This window comes from Mus caroli, unplaced genomic scaffold (genome assembly GCF_978045245.1).
Source record: "Mus caroli unplaced genomic scaffold, Mus_caroli_1 scaffold_1, whole genome shotgun sequence".
NCBI lineage: Eukaryota > Metazoa > Chordata > Mammalia > Rodentia > Muridae > Mus > Mus caroli.
The window spans coordinates 52,650,811-52,674,598 of record NW_028227256.1 but is presented as its reverse complement, the minus strand read 5'-3'; the positions used below and the strand labels follow the sequence as shown (position 1 = coordinate 52,674,598).

Here is a 23,788-nt window from a genome sequence, read left to right as displayed (position 1 = left end):
CAGAATGATTTAAAGTACCTGTAACGCTCTTCTAATTCTCAATCTTTCAGAGATACATTGATGCTCCTCTTCCAACTTCTTTTCCTATTAACCTGTCATCTTTTTTCTCTTCTCTTACTCCTCAACAATGACAAACACCTTCTAGTGTGTTTTCTGGCTCTGTTAAATGCATGTTACTAGACTGATGTCCATGTAGGCTCCTTTATGTAGCAACACTCCCCACAGTTTTGAGGGCATGAAATCTTGGGACTAAGTAAGGAAATCTGCCTGAGTTAGGAACCTAGTACCCAAAGAGAAGATGAGAAACATCAGGTCCTACCTTTCCCAAGAATAATGACAGACAAACCTCGCAGTAACAAAACCAGAAAGTCAGGCAGAAAGATTACTCACAGCTAAAGCAAAACTGAAAAAAATAGGCCCATTCTACAGTGTACACTGGCATGCATTAAACTTGGGGAAAATAAATATGCAGCACAAGGCCCCATTGACCAAGCTATAGTTTGGTTCAATTTTTATTTCCTCTCTGTCATTCAGCTAGAAGTCAGTGGGGTTTATGACGAGGAAGGAGGCTACTTTAGAGACCTTTCTCCATTAATCTCGAGTTACCATCTATGTCACTGATTTTCTTTTATGATGAAATATGTGTCCTAACTTTAGAAAAGCTTTACTTTAGCTTTCCAAGCCTGCCAGTATTTCACAAATGTTTTAAAATGAAGAGTCAATCAAATTTAGTCTCTTTAAATACACAACAGCAGCTCATAGGATCAGAGGTGAGGAGGACACAACACCAGAAGTAACTGGGACCAGTGGGACCCAGGAACTTCCCCTGACCAGTGGCACAGGTTCCTTTTAGTCTGGGCCAGTGCCCTGAGTAGACCTTGGGTGTGAACTCTGCAGCCAGTCCCACAACACCCAGAGGAAGCTCCATTCCTGGTTGCTCTAACAGGCCCAGGATCCCAGGATCCCAGGATCCCAGGATCCCAGGAAACCAGTTTAGTCACACCAGCATCTCAGGGTCCCAGAGGCAGCTTGACTCATAGGAGCTCTGATGAACCCAGGATATCAGGATCACAGGATCCCAAAATCGCAGGATCACGGAGAAAGCTGGACTCTGAGGAGTTCTGACACAACCAAGAGCACAAGAAGGACAGTCTCCAGTCAGATACATCGAGGGCAGGTAGCACTAGAGATAATCAGATGGTGGGAGGCAATCATAAGAATATAAGCAACAGAAACCAAGGTTACTTGGCATCATCAGAACCCAATTCTCCCACCATAGCAAGTCCTGGATACCCCAACACACTGGAAAATCAAGATTCAGATCAAAAATCACTTCTCATGATGGTGATAAAGGACATTAAGAAGGATATTAATAACTCCTTTAAAGAAATACAGGAGAACACAGGTAAACAGCTAGAAGCCCTTAAAGAGGAAACACAAAAATCCCTTAAAGAATTACAGAAAAACACAATCAAGCAGGCAAAGTAAATGAACAAAACCATCCAAGATCTAAAAATGTAAATAGAAACAATAAAGAAATCACAAAGGGAGACAACCCTAGAGTTAGAAAACCTAGGAAAGAGATCAGGAGTCATAGATGCAAGCGTCACCAGCAGAATACAAGAGGTAGAAGAGAGAATCTCAGGGACAGAAGATAACATTGAAAACATTGACACAACAGTCAAAGAAAATGCAAAAAGCAAAAAGCTCCTAACCCAAAACATGCAGGAAATCCAGGACACAACGAGAAAAACAAACCTAAGGATAATAGGTATGGAAGAGAGTGAAGATTCCTATCTTTAAAACCCAGTAAATATCTTTAACAAATTATAGAAGAAAACTTTGCTAACCTAAAGAAAGAGATGCCCAAGAATATACATGAAGCATATAGAACTCCAAATAGACTGGACCAGAAGAGAAATTCTTCCTGTCACATAATAGTCAAAATACCAAATCCACTAAACAAAGAAAGAATATTAAAAGCAGTAAGAGAAAAAGGTCAAGTAACATGTAAAGGTAGACCTATCAAATTACAACAGACTTCTCACCAGAGACTATGAAAGCTAGAAGATCCTGGGCAGATGTCATACAGACCCTAAGAGAACAGAAATGCCATCCCAGGCTATTATACCCAGCAAAACTCTCAACTTCCATAGATGGAGAAACCAAAGTATTCCATGACAAAACCAAATTTACAAAATAGCTTTCCACAAATCCAGCCCTACAAAGGATAATAGATGGAAAACACCAAGGAGGGAAACTACACCATAGAAAACACAAGAAAGTAATCTTTCAACAACCCCAAAAGAAGATAGCCACACAAACATAATTCCACCTCTAACAACAAAAACAACAGGAAGTGGGTTGGGGATATAGCTCAGTGGTAAAGCGCTTGCCTAGCAAGCACAAGGCCCTGGGTTCAGTCCTCAGCTCAAAAACAAAAACAAACCAAAAAAACAGGAAGTAACAGTCATTTTTCCTTAATATCTCTTAAAATCAATGGACTCAATTCCCTAATAAAAAGACTTAGACTAACATACTGGATATGTAAACAGGACCCAGCATTTTGCTGCATACAGGAAATGTACCTCAGTGACAAAGACAGACACTACTTCAGAGTAAAAGTTTGGAAAACAATTTTCCAAGCAAATGGTCCCAAGAAACAAGCTGGAGTAGGCATTCTAATATTGAAAAAAATCAACTTTTAACCAAAAGTTATCAAAAAAGATAAGAAAGGACACTTCATACTGGCCAAAGGAAAAAATCTACCAAGATGAACTCTCAATTCTGGACATCTATGCTCCAAATTCAGGGGTACTCACATTCATAAAAGAAACTTTACTAAAGCTCAAAGCACACATCGCACCACACACAATAATAGTGGGAGACTTCAACATCTCACTCTCAGACAGATCATGGAAACAGAAACTAAACAGAGACACAGTGAAATTAACAGAAGTTATAAACCAACGGTTCTGGCAGATATTTATAAAACATTTCATACTAAAGCAAAAGGATATACCTTCTTCTCAGCACGTCATGGTACCTTCTCCAAAACTGACCATATAATTGGTCACAAAATAAGCCTCAACAGATACAAGAAAATTGAAATAATTCCATGCACACTATCAGATCACCACGAACTAAGGTTGGTCTTAAATATCAACAAAAACAACAGAAAGCACACATATACATGGAAGCTGAACAACGCTCTACTCAATCATATCTTGGTCAAGGAAGAAATAAAGAAAGAAATTAAAGGCTTTTTGGAATTTAATGAAATGAAGATACATTATACCAAAAGTTATGGGACACAATGAAAGCAGTGTAAGAAGAAAACTCATAGCTCTGAGTGCCTCCAAAAAGAAACTGGAGAGAGATTATACTAGCAGCTTGACAGCACATCTGAAAGTTCTAGAACAAAAAGAAGCAAATACAGCCAAAAGGAGTAGATGGCAGGAAATAATCAAACTCAGGGCTAAAATCAACCAAATAGAAACAAAAAGAACTATACAGAGAATCAACAAAAGCAGGAGTTGGTTCTTTGAGAAAATCAACAAGATAGATAAACCCTTAGCCAGATTAACCAGAGGGCACAGAGACAGTATCCAAATTAATAAAATAAAAAATGAAAAAGGAGATATAACAACAAAATATATCTTAAAATAATTATTCTGTCTGTTGAAAATTAACAGTTGAAAATACTAAAATCATGTTCTACAATCATCATGGAAATGTTATTGATAATTTTTCTCACTGTGCTTGATATTAGCATTTTCTTAATGTTTAACTTCAAGAGTTTTTGTTATTTGAAATTTATAAGATATGCTTACTGATAAAATAATTTCTCTCCTAGAAACACTGATAATCTTTTTTAAGTAAACTGATTGTTTGACAATGTATACAGATATATAATGTGTTTTAGATACTCTCTCACTACATCAGGTGGTATCATATAAGGGCCTTTGAATATATTTCTTAATAATTCATTTTTAATATTTTATTCTCTCTTACAATTTTGTATGCTTTGAAACAATTTAGTATTCAACATTAGATATAGGATCCTTACAAATGACATTGTTCCCAAATTCAAACCAGTATGTTGGCTTTGTAAGTAAAATTGTATTTTACCTTGGGAAATCTTAAGGAACAACAAAGTTCCCATTGTGGTAGTTAAATATTCCTTCAATAACAAAGTGCTATGGTTAGAATGTTTGTCCTGCTTCTAAGACTGATATTGACAACTTGATTCCTGGCAACAGTATGAAGATGAAGGGCTTTAGACACAGGCTACGTCAAAAGACTTCATTCTCATAACTGATTAGTGCCCTGTAAAAGGGATTGAGGGGACCAGCTATAATGTTTTTGTTCTTCCTGCCTGCCTGCCATTTGATACAGCACTCACCAGCACTCTACCAGAGGACACAATAGCCATTTACCATCTTGGAATTAGATATGGGCCTCTCACCAGATCTCAAACCTGACAGTGCCTTAACCCTAGACTATTTGGCCTCCAGAAGTATGTAAAAAAATTAACATTTTTAAGTTACCCAGTCTCAGGTATTGTATTACAACAGCACAAACTAAGACATGAAACTTATTTCTGAAGTGCACTGTGGAGAAGCAACAGTTGGAAGAGACTGTTAACTTGTGAGGGAACAACACGACGTAGTCACTGTGGTCCACTGGCTACCATGAAGGTGAGTCAGGGGTTAAATATGAAACCCTCATCATCGCCTTCTCACAACAAACATGGTACTGTTCGAGGAATTAAATGTTGTGTACAAATAGTAAGGAAAAAGAGGAAACTAACTGTTTCAATTTGATACATACCTATTGTCGAGAAAAGTGTTGGGAAATGCAGGGAAAGGGCCAGGCAGGCAGGCCCCTCTTTGAGGTTCATGTGTGGTGCTAGCATATACGTTTAAGAAATAGCTGTGTATAGGAATGTTCAGGACATCTTGATTTCAGCTTCATGCTAGATTCTAAGGTATGAATGACCTCTGGGCAAATCTGGCCTTTGTAATTGTAATCCATTCATTATATTGTAGAGCTCCTCGCTCCTCCCCTCTCCCCCTCTCCCCTCTCTCTTCTTCTTCTTCTTCTTCTTCTTCTTCTTCTTCTTCTTCTTCTTCTTTGCTCTCTCCCTCTCCCTCTCTCTTTCTCTCTCTCTGCATAATTTTTATTTAACTCCCTTAGCATTTATTATTAAATTATCATATACTTGTCTTGAAAACCAAAAAAATTATCATATACTGAAATGCAGAAAACATAAAGCATTTATTTTTCAGTCTGAGATCAACTTTCTCTGAAGCCATGTCCCAATCCATCAGTGCATGCTGACACCCACCATCACTGGGCACATTCTCATCTCCTGTCTGACTCTGACTTGGCAATCATGCTGGAATTCAATGTCCTTAGAAACATGAACCCACATATTTAATTGGCATTGATAAAATCCCTACTCTATTCCCTTAGATACTAGAAAATACCTGAACCACAGAAGTATAGGAGATGTTTTGCCCTAAACACTGAGGAATTTTATAGGTGAACCCCACACACCATTGATAAATGCTATGATTGTGTTTTTTGCCAAGGTGATTATTACTAATTTATCCAAGAAAATTGACTGAAATGAAATCAAATATAAAACAATAATCTATTAAAACATAGAGAATTAATACCGAGACTGGAGACCCATCAGCAGCTAAGTTCCCTGAGAATCAGAAAGGAAAAATGTCTTCTCAGAGCAGAGCCAATGGGAAAACATTAACAGGGCCAGAGGTCAGGTTTCTTTCTCTTACCCAATAATTCAAACTCCAAAGATGCCACTTTTCCAGCACTAATGGACAGGTAATTAATAAGCTCACTAAACCCAATGGGAGGAATACCGAGCTATTTCCAATGAAATAAATGATGTTTGGAAGACTTCACTAGCTGTTGCCTCGGGGTTCTGTGCTCAGGCTGCAGTACCAGCAGCCAACACACAGGCTATAGTTACAGAAGACCAGCTCTGATTTTAAGATCCAGCTTGGAGTGATTCACACAACATTTGCTCAGTCACATCTAGAGATCAACTCCTGTCACGAAACCAAACAAGCATACCAGCAAACCAGCAAACGTCAGAAAACTGAGTGAGCTGATGGCGGGAGTTAACAACAAAACAAAAATAACAACAGAAACTCTGGTTCTGTGAGGAGACGTCTCACCTGGAAACTAATGGGTCTAGCAAATGATACAGTCCCCTCTGGTCTTGTGCATTAAACATTGGCTCTTGATTATTATCTCAGTTAACTCTTCAGGGTAGTGAGACCATGCTCAGAGACATTGAAATCTCCCCACTGTCCAGCATCCTACACATTTGCTCATTCCTGCGTGAGGCTACCTGGAAACATGGATGGAACTTTATAGAAGGCAGTTCAGGGGAACAGTCAGGACTATGGGTAACCAGTTAAAAAAATCTCAACTTTGTGTTTACTAACTATGTGACTCAACAATGAATGTATACCAGCCTCAGCCTTAGTTTCAACTGTAAGATGTAGAAATCTATCAAGGTGGCATGTGATGTTGCCAGACCAACAGCTGGTGAGGGCAATGGAAGGAAATATATGAGAGAGAGAGAGAGAGAGAGAGAGAGACAGAGAGAGACAGAGAGAGACAGAGAGAAACAGAGAGACAGAGAGAGACCTGGCTGTGAGTGCTGGTCTAATATTAAATGTAGAATCATTAACTTTAAATTATAATCATAACTAATTATATGCCCATCTCCCCTTTCCAGCCTAGTCTTGGAAGCCCAGGAAATGTATTCTTGATTCTCAGATCTCTGAGCAGCTTTCTTGATGACTGTCCCTTTAACAAGCCCAAAGAAATATCTGCTGTTCAGAAGGTGTTTATATTAAATACAGGGTGCTGTGTTGTGCCCTAAGGTTCAATTTGTTCAACTTTGGATCACAACATCATGTAAGGCTACATAGTGGTATGTGGGCATTGCAATCTGAATGCACAGCAACCAAAAGTGAATCAAACTGAAACACATAACTAACTTGGGTTACTGGTAGCACCTGGCTGAATCACCTGACTTCATGGCAGCCTCAGTTCTGAACACACAGCATGCATGCTTGCACCATGCATGCTGTCACATTAGCAAACATTGTCTCTACTCAAAACTATTCAACACTGTGTATTGTTCTCCCTGTACGTACAACATGTTCTGTCCTTACAGCAAGAGGACGGTGTAAGTACCGCCCACAAAGACTGGATGTTTCCACTCTCTTTCTTCAGCCTGTAAATAGCAAGTCAGTACATTTGTGGATTGTCTGGTTTCAGAATGTTTGACTTTTAAGGTTTCTGTTTGAATTGGTAACTTGGTTCAAAAAACAATCATTACGTGAACTATAGGTTGGGATTATAGCGAGTTTCCTACAGTTTCTGAAATGGCCTTAAATATGCTTTTGCCTTTTTGTACAATAAAAAGTGTCAGTCTTAGCACTGATGGTGACTAAGTCAGAATATCGGACTCACTGAGATGCTCTGCTCCCTGCAGGACCAAATTCAGTCAAGTCATAATTATTTTTATGTAGAGACAAATAATTACGTCCATCTCATTAGTGTGAAATTTTCATTTTCTCTTTAATAAATGGTAGAAGTATATGTTCTATAGTTGTTTTAAAATGAATGCCTTCATATTTATCATCAGCAAATTATTTGTATGACTATTTCATATATCTGTATATCTGGCATTGCATAAAAATTTCTCAGGGAAAATTTTCCCAAGTAGAAAAGGCTTAAGAATCTTATACTAAAGTTCTAGTGTGTTTCCCTTCTAGTGCTTCAGTCCAAGCTCACTCCTCAGACAAATGATGCCCTTCCCCACCCCAGCCTCAGGCTACTAATGAGGCCAAATACAATAGCTCTTATATTATCTGTATTCTGCCAATGACTATCACAAATTCCACATGGTGGGAACTGATCAACACATATGCACTGAATTTTTAAGAAACACATGGAATATGTCTTACAGTTCACTTCATACTTTCAGAGATATGCAGAAGCTCTGTCAAGCAGATTAAAGACAGAGCCATGAGTTCAAACCTCAGCTGCACCATTAATGAGCTGATGAACCACTGGTAATACATAAGATCCAAATGACCCCATCTCAGCTGTAAAATGATAGTGATAGGGGGTGTGCTAAGTGATTGTTCCATATAACTGTCAATAAGTGGCACTGGATGTAATAGGTATTCTCTAAGAATTAGCAATTACTAATTTGTTTATGGTTTGCTTTTCCCAACAAAATGTCTGGAATAAGTTTTTCTAATCCCCTAAGTCATTTCTCTTTTATATCAGAAAACAAAATATGACATCCTTATTTCAAATTTCAAATTGATTTGCAGCAGAAAGCAAATTACAATCTCAAGAAACTTCTAAAAATTTTAAGAAGAAATGTATTTATACTAAATATTCTTAAAATAAAGCTCCTCGGTGGCCCCAGATATTATGTAGTATAAGACTATTCCAGATCTCTTACGTTGGAACTATCCCAGCGGCATTTGGCATGACTTTACACAAATGAAAAAGCCATACTGACTTGCAGAACTGTTCTCATAAATACAGGCACACACACACACACACAAGCACATGTGCACACACACATGTATACACAGACACACACACACACACACACACACGGCAATAAATTAAGTCTCACTCATGTGCTGACCTCAGCCTCCATCATGAACCTTGTTGCCCTAGTAAGAAAAATAAAAAAAATTAAAAGTTCTGTCCAGGCTTTGTCTCCCCATCACTTAGAGCTAACCCCAGTGGTCAGGACCCTCAAGCCTTAACATTCAAATCACTGTACTTGCGGGTGATGCTTCTCTCTACCATAGAGAGAAGAGCAGAGAAATGACAAAAGAAACAGCAAGAGAACTTATGTACCTTCAATACAGTAATATTCCAAGCGAAGCTCTCAATGGCCTTGTTGAGTTTTCTTCCCTTCAAGCCTTCCTTTGCCCCCAGATTATGAAGCTCCTCATGGAATTCCATCCCTTTGAAGCAAAACACAAGTAAGAAAAGTTAGATTGTATTTCTGGAAAACATGCATTTTTACCATGAAAATGTTCTCAGTAGAGTATGTTTATATTCCTCTGTTCACGCTCATAATTTCTAAATAAATTGAATTATCTCTGTGTCTATTCACTTAGAAGGCATCTAAAAATGACTGATGCAGGCTCTGTTTCACTCTGAGCATCCTGCATGCATAGAGAAGCACAAGGGACAATGAGGAGCAAAGCCTCCAATGGCTGCCACTGACCTTACGTGTCCTTTCCCAGGATTCTATGTAGAAGGCTGTGGGAGGCCGAGGTAAGCTCGGGAGAGTGCGCACATCATTTGCTTTGGTTAATGAGCCAGCCCTATGGCCTCAAAGCAGGCCGTTGAGCCCATGCAGTTAAAACGGGAATTAGAAGATTTCATCTCAAATAAAAAGACTTATAAAAAAATCTCAGGAACACCCATATGTTTTGTATTTCAGAGTGGCCTTTCATATACTTTCTGCTCTACCATTCACTCGGGCTTGAATGTCACAAACTACATCACTATCATCTTCTGAAGCCCTTCCCTAGGAACCTCAAGATAAGAATCATAGTCTCTTCTGGACAACTTGTTCCATCTTTGGAGAGCTGCAACTGACTCTGAGCCAAGATCTCCTTTCCCAGAGCTCATATTCCTCAGTGCAAGCTGGCCTTGGAGTAAGGAGCTCTAATCTCTCACCCACAGATCAGCCCTTTATATGTATAAAGAGATTAGATTAAATGCCTTTGGACTCTCCTCTGCACTGAGCATTCTAACTTGCTTCTGTTCATTGGTGACCCATCTTTGAGGTGACATCCAGGCAGGGCCACTAAACCAGTTGGCTTTCTGTATTTGACTAATACAGACAGCTCCATCTGGGAGTGCACAGTGTCCTACCTGGGCGTGAAACATCCCACCATTGGGTAGGGATTTCACACATTGTTCCAGTCACCTTGGTTTTATTACTGTAGCCTAAAATCACACTGACTTTGCAGGAGCACAGAGACCAGGCTTCCATGCTAGATCACCCACTCACTAGTTGTGTGAGTTTGAACTTGAAATGCTGGGCTTCACTCTCTTCACTGGGGAAACAGTGGGAGTGTCACCAGATGGGACTGTGGTGAAGATCAAACGGGTCAATGAACATAGAGCTTCAAAGCACCGCCTGTGCTTCTGTGTGCATCGGATAGTTTGATTGTTGTGTTTTTCTGTCTAAAATAGCCAAAGTTGCTCACTGGTAAGACTAGTAAAAACCATTTATTTCCAAGCTAGTCAACTCCATTATGTGTTGACATGAAGACTGGATCATTCACCAGCCTCTTACATGTCCCACCCAGAAAGGAATCTGATGGACAGTTGTTAAGAGGACAGAATAAGATAGTGCATGTTCCTCAAACATCATAAGCACACTGATAAGCAGCACTGTCCTCTGTCTCTCCTCATCATCAGCATCACTTCATGTGTGGAGGGAGGAGCACATGGATCCAAGAAACAAAAGCTCACTGATGCAGATGAAAGTGAGAATAAACAGGTATCAGTGGATACACAAGGATGCATGACCCCCTCCCATCCTTAATGAAAGAACAAATCTAAAATGAGAATCGGGAAGAGCCAAAACACAGAAGTAAATAGGACTATGGTTCAAATCCTAACTGTGAAGTGGGTTTTAAACGGCCACATAAAACCACAACTTCCCCACTAGCAGTGAAAAACTCTAAGAGGCCCCCAACCACAAGGGTTTATCCATATGTCCTCATCTCTCGACCTCTTCAAACATTACCCTCCTATACACAAATATAACCTGCTACCACCTAAGGGTCTCCTTTACCAGACAAAGGCAAATATAACTTAAACTGCAAACACTGTTCTGAAATATATTAATTTTATGTGGAAGAACAGAAACTTTTTGAATCTGCTATAACTTGTCATTGTGGTTTCTAAACAAAGTAGAAAAAAACAAAACATATTACCTGCTTTCTGACACTGTACAATCTTTTCCTGAACTGTGTCAGCCATTTCTATGAGGACCCGGCTCTCTTGAATCATCTGTCACAAAACATCAAAGAGTGGTTGTTAGGAATCCTTAAACTGGCTCACTGGGAAGACAATGCATGGAGATGCTCTCAAAATATATCCAGGAATGAGGGAGAATCATGAGAGATGGGGAAAGATGCAAAAATCTCTGTCCCAGCTCTCACCCAGTCACTCAGACAAGAGTCACCTGTCTTACAATTGCACCAGTTGCATAACATACCAGACATGCAATGGGTGCCAAACAATAATTGGTGAGTAAATGAATACAGATTATAAATTAGTCATCAACACCATAAAAACTCGTGAAGGTTTAGACTGAATAAACTGTTGATTTACACTAACACCTTCAATTTCCAAAGAGTAATGCCCAGTGTAACGGAACATGCCTGTTACCACTGCCTGTGGGAAGCAGGGTCAAGAGAGTGACTGCAAGTTCAAAGCCAGCCTGTTTGCCTGCCAAAGGACAACCGGAAATATATAGTGAGGTGTAGGCCAGCCAGGGCTAAACAGCAAGAAAGAAGAAAAAAGATCAAGGGATAGAAAAGAAGACAAGGGAGGAGGGAGAAAAGACAGGAGAAGGGCTTGTAGGCTTAAAACAATTCATCAAATGGCCACTGGTGGCCAGGGGCAGTGCAGCTATCAAGTAAAAAACATCAGAGGGAAATCCCACATGAACCCAACCTAATTTAGTCTTTTTCAGCATTTACAAATGCATTATCAGTTGAATTTTTATTCTCAAAACTCATCAGATGTTCCAATGAGTCATATCATAGACAAAACATTTTTTCTGACACTCAAGCAAGAGAAACATTCTCAGAGGCTGGACAAAACCCACATTTAACCTAACCAACATATGTTACTGCTATAGTCTGGAACTTAAATGGCCCCCAAGTCCCATGAATTAATGGCTGGATCCCCGGGAAGATGCTCATAGCAGGTGAAGGAAGCCTCCCAGGAGGTCTTCATGGCTTCAGTGGGGCTGTGGATGGAATCCCTCCTGCTTCTTCCATTTCAATTCCAGCCATGAGGTAAAGAGTTGACTCGGCCAAGTGCCATGACTATTGTCACACAGCACTCCACCAGAGACCAGTAACCAAAGTGTTTGCCTCATAAGCACTAGAACCTCTAAGATTATGGGCCCAAACAGACCATCTTTCTCTATAAAGAAATCTCAGATACTTGTTACAGTAATGGAAGTACAATTAATACATTCACATGCTTTTAAAATATGGACTTTAAGGCTTAGTGAATCTCAGATATCATAATCAACCCCTTTCTTTTGTAGATATAGAAACTATAAGGTTAAAACTTCTGACCAGTGAAATGGAATTAATTAATGATGGAGCTAAACTCAGAGTCCCCATTCCTGACACACAACTGCTTCCATTTTTGACTGTCATCTCTTTTATTTTACCCCCCATCACGCCCACATGAGAATGCCTGGGTTCACACACAGGAGCAGACCTGCTCCAGCCCACAGGCACAAACAAGGCCATATGTACCATCCATTACAACCAGATTCTAATCTGTTCCTTGGAAAGCTATCTTTTTAAAAGGTGACTGATAAATTCCTTTGATAGTATCTTAACTGAGATCAATTTGTTGGTTTTCCACTCAAACAAGAAAACATAGCATGATTCTCCAGTAAGAAGCCCTCTTTCTGTCAATTTGCAGCATTTTATTACAGAACCTCTTCGTGTGTAAGTGGACTATATTTCCTGCAAAATTCCACAATGTCACTACACCTGTGGCCAGCTCAGATGGAAGCATCCTCTTCGTCAACTCTGATTCTGCTGTCTAGACTGGCAATGTCATTTTCCCCTATATCACGTGAGGACCTTTTTCTAACGATCCTCTTATCTTTCATTGATATTTTCTACCTCTGTCTCTAGTCTCATCTCTTAACTTAAAAGGAGCTAACAAAACCACCAATGAAATATTTCAGTGGATTTAGGTAGTTGTCCCTATCTCCCCTTCCTATCAAATGCAGCTGACATCCATTGTGTGTGTGATGCTGTGCAGGACTGACTGTGATGGTCAGACATTGGCTCTGGCTGTCATCAGTTACCCTCTGACCAATTCTTTGTCCTAATCTCTCCAGTCCAGCAATTAACACTACTCATCATGCTCCCTCTGGAGTTCCCATGCTCTTATTTCCTCTTCCATTTCCACATATGAGAAACTACCTGGCCTCAGTTCTCATTTTCCTCTCTGTTGATCTCTTCTCTTGGTATTTTCATCCCTTCTTAGATTCATCAAACATTCTGTAGTCCCTATGACCATTTCATAGCAAGGCTCACCACTCTCAATTTCAGTGGTCCACAATTGTGGTTTCCAAGGTAGGAGGCTCATGTTCCGTGTGGCATGGCATGGGGGTACACATGATAGATATTTGATGTATGAGGTGAAACAGGACTTTTTAACATTTATTTTATTGTAAATAAGAAAAACATTAATTGTGCTACCTCACTAAACCAAAGTCACGTGTTCCCAAATGGTAGCCAGGGCATCACAGGGAAAGAAAGTAATTTCATGCTGGAAAGAAGCTGAAAGACAATTGCCACTCCCATGTTTCTTCCAGAGAATCACAACTTGCAAATGGCTGTAGAGCGGTAAACTGATCCCGTTTATATTATAGTGCTCTAAACTGCCTGGGCTCCAACAGGGAAAATGAAAACAACCTCACAAACCCAAGCAAATAGCACCTTACAATAGACTCTCCATAATGCCTTCATTCCTTCCCCAGACATGATGTGAGCTGAAAAACAATGATGATGTGATCAAATCTGCCAGGCACACTCATAGAACAGAAGAAAACTGTACGCTAGCTTCTACTCTTAACACACACACACACACACACACACACACATGCAAATATGCTAGTATTTTACTATGCATATACAGCTTATGATGAGAATATTTGCACAAAATGTAAAAAGAATGCTAAGTACTATTTCCTTGCCCTTCTCAATCCACTCCCAGGCTCAGACTTAGGCTCAGGGTAGGGAGTTTGATCTCTCTGGGCAGCACCATGCATGCTCTCCCACCTTCTGACTTTTCTTGACATCAGCCAAAGGAACCACTACCAAGTATCAAGAGTAGAAGTCAGTAGAGCAAAGGGGTTAGATAGCTGCCTCGACATGGTTCCTTCCCTGCTGGCCTATGGTTTTAGAACTTCCTCTCTGCAAGGCTCCAGACAGGGCAAGTGTAGAAAAGTACTGAGTGCCAAAAAAAGCTGCCCCTTACTTAATTAGGCCAGGGTTCCACCACAGATTTCCACTGTTGCTAACTGCTGGATGCTCACCACCCACTGTAGTCAAGCCCTTTTTGTTCCCCGCTCCCTGACCTTACACACTTGCTGTGTATCAAACCTCTGAGCCAGCCCAGCCTGCATATCCTGTGTTCAGGCCCAGCTTGAGAAGTGTAGATCTCACCACTCAACAAAGAAGTTTCTTTTTGTAGCAGAAGACCATTACAGAACACTACTGCTGATCAAACTATAGAGAAAACCTGACTGTGGGGGGTGCCCAGCCCCAACTGACAGATTTACAACACAATTTTTATACTTTATGCTCAGGAAATAGCACAGAAGAGGGGGCAGAGCCAGAAGCCCAGGAAGCCTGCTGTGAGCGTGAATACATCTTCTAGATAGGACAGGGAAGCTGAACTGATGAATGGTAAGGTTTCATCCTATCATGACTCAAAAACTCTCCACAGATGCTAATTTTCTGTGGAATTCCATTTAAATTCATCGTCCCACCAAACTTTCTATTTAGAGTCACTGTAAGGATAGTTTATCAAAGACAATACCATTATGCAGAAAAAGAATATGAGCTGAGAGCGTATTTGCCTAACAGTACAGGGTTAAAGAAATATTTGAGAGTGGAACCCATGGATTGTGAGCACCAGACCTGAGCTTATCATGTGTTACTCTGAGATCAGTGTGAGCACCAGACCTAAGCTTATAGGTTACCCTGCAATTAGTGTTAAAGGTTGAGTTTCTACTTCAAGAACAAGTTGGGGAGCATCACTTAGCAGCATCCATCAGGCAAATTCATGAAAGTAGAAGCTTGCCATGGCTGCATCTTCTAGACAGAATTCACAACATATGTCAGCCATTAGAGGCAGTCTCCATATGTAATAGTTAGAAGTTCTTTCATGCACATCCCTACTTTTTAAGGAAGGAGATAGACATTCAGACAGGTTCCTGCCTGAGAATATTTATGAAGCTTTGCAGATCCATTGCTCTTCTCTCCCCGCTACGAGCCATCTATCTTTTGCCTTCTTTCTAGTCAAAAACCAGATCTTGGGTCTCTAGGTCGTATGATGGATTATCTGTTCAAATTGTTGAAAGTTGATTCTTGATCTTAGAGTGTAAGCCATCGGTGTTCTGTTCAACATTTTCCCTGTGTTGGGGGGAGGTGTCCCTGATGGAGGAGTTGGAGAAGGGACTGAAGGAGCTGAGGAGGGATTGCAGCCTCATGGAGAGAGCAACAGTGTCAACAGGCCAGACCCCCTGGAGCTCCCAGGGACTGGACTACCAATCAAAGAATACACATGGAGGGACTCATGGTGCTGGCCACACATGTGGCAGAGAATGTGCTTGTTGGACATCAATGGGAGGAAAAGCCCTTGGACCTGAGGGTGTTCAATTCCCCAGTGTAGGAGAATGCCAGGGCTGAAAGACAGGAGTGGGTGGATGGGTAGGGGGGCACCCTCTTAGAGGAGGGAAAAGAGGGATGGATGGGGGGGTTCTGGAGGGGAGACCTGTAAAGGGGAAAACATTTGAAATGTAAATAAAGAAAAATATCCAATTAAAAAAAAGTGTTTTTCTACTTGAATTCTATTAAACGCAGCGCCTTTGTTAATGGGACTACTGCCACTTAGATCTTTGCAAACTAGATGGGGGCAGTTCTCTGAAGTTTTGAATGTTCTCTGTTAAATGGGACAAATACAAGCACCATTTGTAGACTGACATCTCTTTGATTTTAAGCACTCAACCCCCTGAACATAGTCAATTCTCTATGAAACAAAAACAAATATAAACCTTGGGATCCTTGCCAGCTGCTGGGAAGCCGGCAATGATGTGATCCGTGTGCAGGGCTTAGCCTCAGGTCACACTACCCAGCCTGACTTATAACAGGACAAGACAACAGAACCTGAGCAGAGCCGACCACATCCTCTGTCTCCACATTTGTGGTGGTGACAATTCGAGACCATTACTGCTTTCTTCATAAAGGGATCATTATATCTTCTCAGTTGTTCTACTTCTAAAGCAGCTGCCAACTAACCTTGAGGAATTGCTTGAAATGTTGGTTTTTACCCAGCTCTTAGTACAATTTCTCTCATTCATACAAAATGCCAGGTGGGGAGATTTTATTAACTTCTCTGGTTGATGTGAATATCCGGCAAACAGTGACCTAAAGAAGGAACGGTTGTTTGGGTCACTTAAGGAAGACCAGCTGTCGTTAAGGAGAAGGTATAGTGGCTGGATCATGGGGCTGCTTCCTCACCTCCAGGGGAACCAGAAAGCCTATGGAGGGAGATGTGGGCGCTGGCCACTATTTTTCTCCTTCCTTTTCTATTCAGTTTGGGACCCTGACACTATTCTGCATGTCACCCACATTCAGAGTGGATCTTTACCTTCAATTCATCTTCTTTCTTTACAGATATATTCAAAGTTGTACCTTCTTCCTGCCCTGGGCTTCTTTACTCCAACCTAACTGATAAATGAATCATCACATGAAACCTCTCTACATTTTTCAGGCCAATTTGACTAGCTCAATGTCTTTAACTAAAGTGTTCCAAAAATTCAAGAAATAAGGAATACAGGTCAAATGAGAATGCATGTAAGCTAGATCCAAGAAGCGTCTTGAAATAATTCTTCTTGATGCATTCTTCATAGCCAATGTTGCTAAGAACCTGGTATCAAATAGAAATTGCAACCACTCAAGATGACAAGAATTAATTCATTATTCAACAACTGAAAAAAAAATGCATCATTTGACATTGCTGTACCCAAGAGTGAGGAGGTGTCCATGCACCAAGTTCATTGTTTTGAAATAGCTAGCTCCAGTTGGGCACACACACAGCTATTTTTCTGAGTTTTACCGCTGTACAAACTGGTATACTTTTTGAATTTCAAACTAATAGAACATTTTCCACAAACTTTACAATGGGAAAATGATGAGAAGAATATCTTTGATTTATTTACTTATTTCAATGGAAATTGCTTTTAATAAAAAGAACTATATTTCGGGGGCCAGGGATGGGGCTGGAGGGATAGCTCAGCAGTTAGGAGAGCAGGATGCTTCCTTCAAATGTGGATTCCAGCACCCAAGTCAAAGGGGCTCACAGTCTCCTGTAACTCCAGCAGATCAACAGCCTCTTCTGACCTTTGCAGGCACATGCATGCATGGAGGGGGGGGAAGGGAGGGGGAGGAGGGGGAGGGAGAGGGGAGAGAGAGGGAAAGGGAGAAGCTACTTCTTTAGGAAACTACAAACTTTTTTCCTTCTTGAGGCTAACAATCTTTTGACAATAACACTACTGCAACCCTATAGGTGGAGCAACAATATGAACTAACCAGTACCCCTGGAGCTCGTGTCTCTAGCAGCATATGTAGCAGAAGATGACCTAGTCGGCCATCAGTGGAAAGAGAGGCCCATTGGTCTAGAAAACTTTATATGCCTCAGTACAGGAGAATGCCAGGGCCAAGAAGTGGGAGTGGGGGGGGTGTGTGTGTGGGAGGTTATGGGGGACTTTTGGGATAGCATTGGAAATGTAAATGAAGAAAATACCTAATTAAAAAAAAAGAGAGATAGTAGAATTAAACTGGGCAGTGGTGGTGCACACCTTTTATCCCAGCACTTGGGAGATAGAGACAGGCAGATTGCTGTGTTCGAGGCCAGCCTGGTCTACAGAGTGAGTTCCAGGACAGCTAGGGCTACTCAGAGAAACCCTGTCTCAAAAAAACAAAAAGAGAGTAGAGTTAAGCCAACCCATTATTCTTGGCTTGACTGACTACTGTCCACTACTTCCGTTGCCAGATATGACTAGTTGGCAGTTGATTCTTTTTTGCTACATTCCTTCTTGTGCCAGTACAGCCAGCCCCTTTCCAAATCACAGTCTGACAGACTTAGTAAACTATTAATCTCGATTCATGCTCTCTAGACTGTCTGACTTCTTTATCATCAGAAAATCTCTTTCTCTTGCCTTAGTAAAGTTTTAACTTTTATGTTAATGTTAAATAATTCAGTCCAGACATCACCTCTGAAGACTGCTCTGGTTTGCCGTTTACAGTTGCAATCCCCTATAGCTTAATCGTCCTCTGAATGAGGCACTCAGAACACAAACTACCCAAAAGTTCTCACACTAATTTAAAAACACATAAAAGGTTAGAATATATTAAGCAAATAGATCTTGACTATCCATGAAAAATTAGGCAGGTAGAACATTAAAGAAGTAAAAAGTCAGCCATGCAAAGAAAAAAAAGCACATTAAAGGTCAGATAGCATTTTCATTTCCAAATTATTTGCAAATACAATTCTGCCAAGGGCCAGGGAGGCCAGGGTATGATCGTTGTTGAGTGGAGAAGGTGCACAGTGGCCCAGTGAAGTCTCGAAGGACTCTATGTGGTTTACAACCTGAGAGTTAAGACCCCTTTAGGAGCTGAAAAGACCCTTCCTTTCACGGGGCTCACAATCAAGATATCCTGCAGAGCAGATATCTACATCGCAATCACAATAATGAAGTAGCAACGAAAGTGGCTGATCACCCTCAGCACACTGTCACTGCTCCCTCCCTTCCCCTTTTAAGTTTTACCCTCATATTAGAACAACCACCCTAAAGAAAATCTCTACCACTTCACACAGAACCTTGCATAGAACAGACATCCAAAACTGTGTTTGTTCCTTGACTAATATAAAGACTAAGAATACAGACAGTGATATATCAAAAGGGGTATACTGATGCTGTGCATAAAGTCAATATATGAATGATCAATACAATCAGTTTTGCAAAAGGTCTTCACCTAAGTCATGTGGGATAGAAATCCCAAGGGTGAGGAATGAGGACATGGTGGGAAGTAAAACTGAAACTGGAGGAGGGGACAGGAATGGTAAAGGAGGCTGGCAGAATGGTCCTTCCGACTGGACAGGGAGCAAGTCACCAAGGCTGGCCCTGAGAGGGAAATAACAATGGAGCAACCCATCATACGCTAAAACTACACTATTTGCATCAGTAACAGATGCTTGCAGCTCTTGTTTAATCAACTAGAATTTATTGGAACATACTGTATGCTAACACGGTTTTAAAGAGAACAATGTGAGGCAATCAGGGTCTCTCCAACCTTACAAAGTACACATTCAAGTTGAGGGACTCAGAGAAGATAAAGAAAATTATTTATAAAAGATTGAGCAGATTAATATTTGACCTTTCTGAATAGCGTGGTGGAGAAATACCTATGAAATAGCATGGAAGTGGGGTCAGTAGTTGGAGAAGGGTCTCTCAGGAAATGACTGGCTAAGGATTAAGATACAACTTTCCAGGAATAAATGCAGTGTGCTTCATAATAGCCTGGAGACTAGAACAAGTTTGGTGTGAGTGAACAAAGTCAGGATGGCTTGGGGGAGGTTGAGGAGGGTAGTAAGACTACAGAGGCATTAGATCACAGAGCGCCCCAACTCTGGAGCTACCACGGAGTTGATGAAGTATTGTGGCATGATTTACTCCATGTTGTCACATGATCACTCTGGATCTACAAAGTATCTCAGGTAACTTCTTAAAAATAACCACAAACACTGATGCACTGAGAGCAGATGCCTGCCAATGCATCACAGTCCTGCAAACTGAAAGCAAGGCATTTTTTAATTCAGGGTCAATGGCTGCACAGGCACACCCCTCCTCGCCCTGTGCACTGTCGAAAGAAATAAGCAGTACACATGGCACAGTGCTCTCAGTCGCTTCTGTGGTGTGCTTGCTGCATAGCCCGCAGCAGGTTACCTTCACTCGGCTTACTACCAAATGAGAAGTCATTTCCATTGGCAATTATAACTGGACTCCATTTAACTATTCCTGCTTTCCATGCTAAACTACTTCAGAGTTTGTTAAAGCCTGGCTCTGCTAACAATTGTAAGCTGTGTTTTAAAAACAGAAATGAAAGAAGGCATAATATTAAAAGTTGGACTTAGCAGGTAAACCAGAAAGGACAAAGACACCATCAGACAGTGGTGATGTGAAGCAGAAACTGCCCAACCACAGCCTGAGAGCCATTCTTCTCAAGTCAGACCCAGCACCAGGGGCCAGCCACCCTCACAATGGCTTATTTTCCTTTCTCAGCTTACAAGGGAATAAGTGATGGCTGCTGTCTGTCTCTATGGCAACTAGTACCCTAATTTCACCTCTTAGACAGCAATTATATCTATTCACTGAACAGCTTTCAATCCCTACTCTTATGATGAAAAAATTGATTTCACAAGAAATGTGACCCAGGCAATAGGTGAGCCCCACCCAACTCTGCAGAAGCAGCCCTTGTACAAGCATCTTCGGGCAGAGTGCATTCAGGGGAGGCTTTTACACTGCAGGTGGAAAATGTTTATACCAAGTGCATTTCTCCTAGCTATTTTTAACGGTAAAATGTTAGTATTTTCTTCACCGACAGTTATTTTATTCAACTATAAAATTTATCGTGCTTATTAGAAAGAACTTGGTAAATACAGGAAGTGTATAGAAGAGAAGAAGTAAGAAAATAAGCTTCACTCATGACAAACAAGAGCAATCACTGTTGATGTCTTTATAGGATTGCATGTGCATATACATACAAACACATTTTAAATCTCACTGCTCATACACTATTGCAACCTGACTGCTTCACAAAACATATTCAGGTGTTCCCCATACAATTACTGGTCCTCCAAACAACTGGCTTTGATAGCTTCTCCAGAGTCCATGAGATAAATCCCCATCTTTTCACAATTATTTTAATTTAACTGTCTGTATAAATGTTTCCATATGTGTGTGATTGATCGCCTGTGGGGGCTGGAAGAGGAAGTGGTATCACCTGGAGGAGGAGCTACAAATAGATGTAAGCGTGGAGGGGCTGGGAATGGAACCCGAGGCCTTTACAAGAGTAGCCACAGCTCTGAACTACTGAGCTATCTCTCTAGTTTCTGGGTTCCTATCTGTAATTTAGCTAATCCCTCCATGTCAACATCATGAAAATCCAATATGTGTGTGTGTGTATGTGTGTGTGTGTGTGTGTGTGTGTGTGTGTGTGTGTGTGTGTGTGTATCCTAGCAATAAGTCTGAAAAAGAAATAGATCAAATGAAATAATCATTTAAGTAATTTTATCCAACTTTTCTCCAACAATGTATATAACAATTTATTTTTGCAGTATAGGGAGAGAAAGAAAAATATCTTCCTAAATCCCCTTTCATGTATGTGTGCATATATGTATAAGTGTATGTGTGTGTGTAAGAGTGTGTGAATGCCTGTGTGCGTGCATGTGTGTGTAACTGTATGCATGTGTGTATGTGTGTGTGCAAATGTACACATGCTTTCATACATAAGCAAGGACCACAGATTAGTATTGCTCGCTACCATTTTTTGGACTGTGAGTGTATCTTTTACTGAACCTGGGGCTCACTGTTTTGGCTAAATAGCAGGTCAGGATGCTTCAGAGATCCACTTGCCTCCATTCCCCAGAACTGCAGTTACAGAGGTGTGTGGCTACATGTGGCATTTCATGTGGGTACTGCAGATTCAAACTCAGGTTCCCGTGCTAGCATAGTAAGCACATAACCCACCAAGCTATCACCAGCCCCCTGTCTTCTTAAGTTCCTGATTAAAAGCAGAAGGCATAGCTGGTGATTTAATGGACAGGGGAATGTCTAATAACATTACTTGTATGACATGGGATCTCATCTTACTCAGACTGGAATGGCCTTGGTCTTTGTGGCTCAAACAATCTTGCTGGAGTAGCTAGAACTATAAGGGCTTACCACCATACTTGATTTCATATATTAACTTATTTATATATTTATTGGAAACTTATTTTAAAGATAAATGTGCTGTGCATTTCACTGGTAAGTTTTTAGGCAAAAGGGGAAGCCTATTGACTTCTAAAGCAGAGGTGCACTGATGTCCACTCTCCTCCTACTTCTTAGGAACAGAAGAGACAACTTCTAGCTCCCTTGAAAAGACATGTTACATTGCTTTTTGCAATTAACTGTAGCTATATATCAACTCCAGGCTGATGAACAGGAAGGATAAGTAATATTTTTTGTCAGTAATTCCAGAAAATAATATCCTAAATGAAGAACGATATGTCTCCCCCATTATTCCTGATGTGTGGACTGCAAATGTTATAAATAGAGTGTAGGCAGCCATTTTGGACCTTGAAGATATTCAAGGAATAGAAGAATAGACAATTAGACAGAGCCTAGGCACCTAAGAACTTGGCAAAAGCATTTCCCCAGATAATTGCTGTCTAAATCCCCAAGTAAAAGTTTGCATGTTAAGCCATAATTGGATTGCTTTTTGAAAGATACATTACTTTTAAAATTTATTTCCTGAGAATTTCATATATCACATGTGGGAAAACTTACTCTTGATTGATATACAAAGTTTCTACATATTTCTATTGTTACTGGTTTGTAAGTGTTCTTCTAATTAAATATGTTTATTTATACCTAAGTAGGTACGTTAGATACTTTGTCATTTGCTGTTTAATTTTGTTTACAACATGAAACACAAAAATAAAGTTATCCACAAATCTAATCATCACACAAATTCTATTAAATATTCAGAATGAAGTCAGATAGTATAATTAACTGAGAAATGTTTACAGACACGCCATTTGTCTCAGCCATCATCAAGCAGTGCTGAGAGTTGAGCATCTCTCTGTCAGGAGCTATCAGTCAGAAGAAAAGGAGCCATGCGTCTGAGGACTGGGAAATCACTTACTCTTTGTCAAATCAGAGATCGTTCCATTTGCCATGTCCTCGGGTGGGGGCGGTGGGGGGAGGGCCTCCCTGCTGCTTAACAGATACTCAATGGCAAGCTCTGGCTGCCACCTCCAACCACACTTTAGAGGCAGCCAATCTTCTCTGGGCATTGGAATTCCACCCCCAGAACCCCTGCTTTTAGAGATGCCCATGCACTGAGAGAGGTAATGGAAAGTTGCAACCTCCTACCAGATCATATGCAGCCAGCATCCTCTTCTGCACATCTGGAATCGCACCCAGAGGCTCCAGGTAAGGAAAGCAGTCCTTCATCACCAGAGACACGGAGGGAGTACTGTCACTGGTGATGAGACGAGAGGACAGGGTTAACAGGCACTGTTTCAGACTGGCAATCGGCGGGAGTCCACACAGCTCCTTAACAGACACTATGGCGTTCTACAAGGAGAAAACATGGAATCACATGTCTGACCACATGGCACCGCACCCCAGTTTACACCCAAGTGAATTCACCAAATTATACCCTCAGAGACATGTACAGTGCAGAGCAGCCTGGATCACAGCCAAGCCAATCTGCTGCAACATGCAGAGGTAACACACACAGCTTACTCACGATCTGAACCATTGGCTTTAGTATTTACCAATGACCACAGACAGCCATCAGAAACAAAGCTGATTATGACTCAAGGATGCTCTGTGCTTTGCAGACATAGCAACAGGAAT

General features: G+C 40.8%; 1 protein-coding gene across 1 annotated transcript in view; it reads right to left on the bottom strand.

Annotated features, from left to right (window-relative positions):
• The window catches only part of Plcl1 (phospholipase C like 1 (inactive)), a 342,922-nt gene that overhangs the window by 29,997 nt on the left and 289,137 nt on the right, over positions 1 to 23,788 (bottom strand). Inside the window, exons 3-5 of the mRNA XM_021168858.3 lie at positions 23,300 to 23,503; positions 11,043 to 11,118; positions 8,938 to 9,047 (exon numbers count right to left, since the gene is read on the bottom strand). Coding sequence (XP_021024517.1) covers positions 8,938 to 9,047; positions 11,043 to 11,118; positions 23,300 to 23,503 — 390 coding nt within the window. The remainder of the gene's footprint in view (positions 1 to 8,937; positions 9,048 to 11,042; positions 11,119 to 23,299; positions 23,504 to 23,788) is intronic.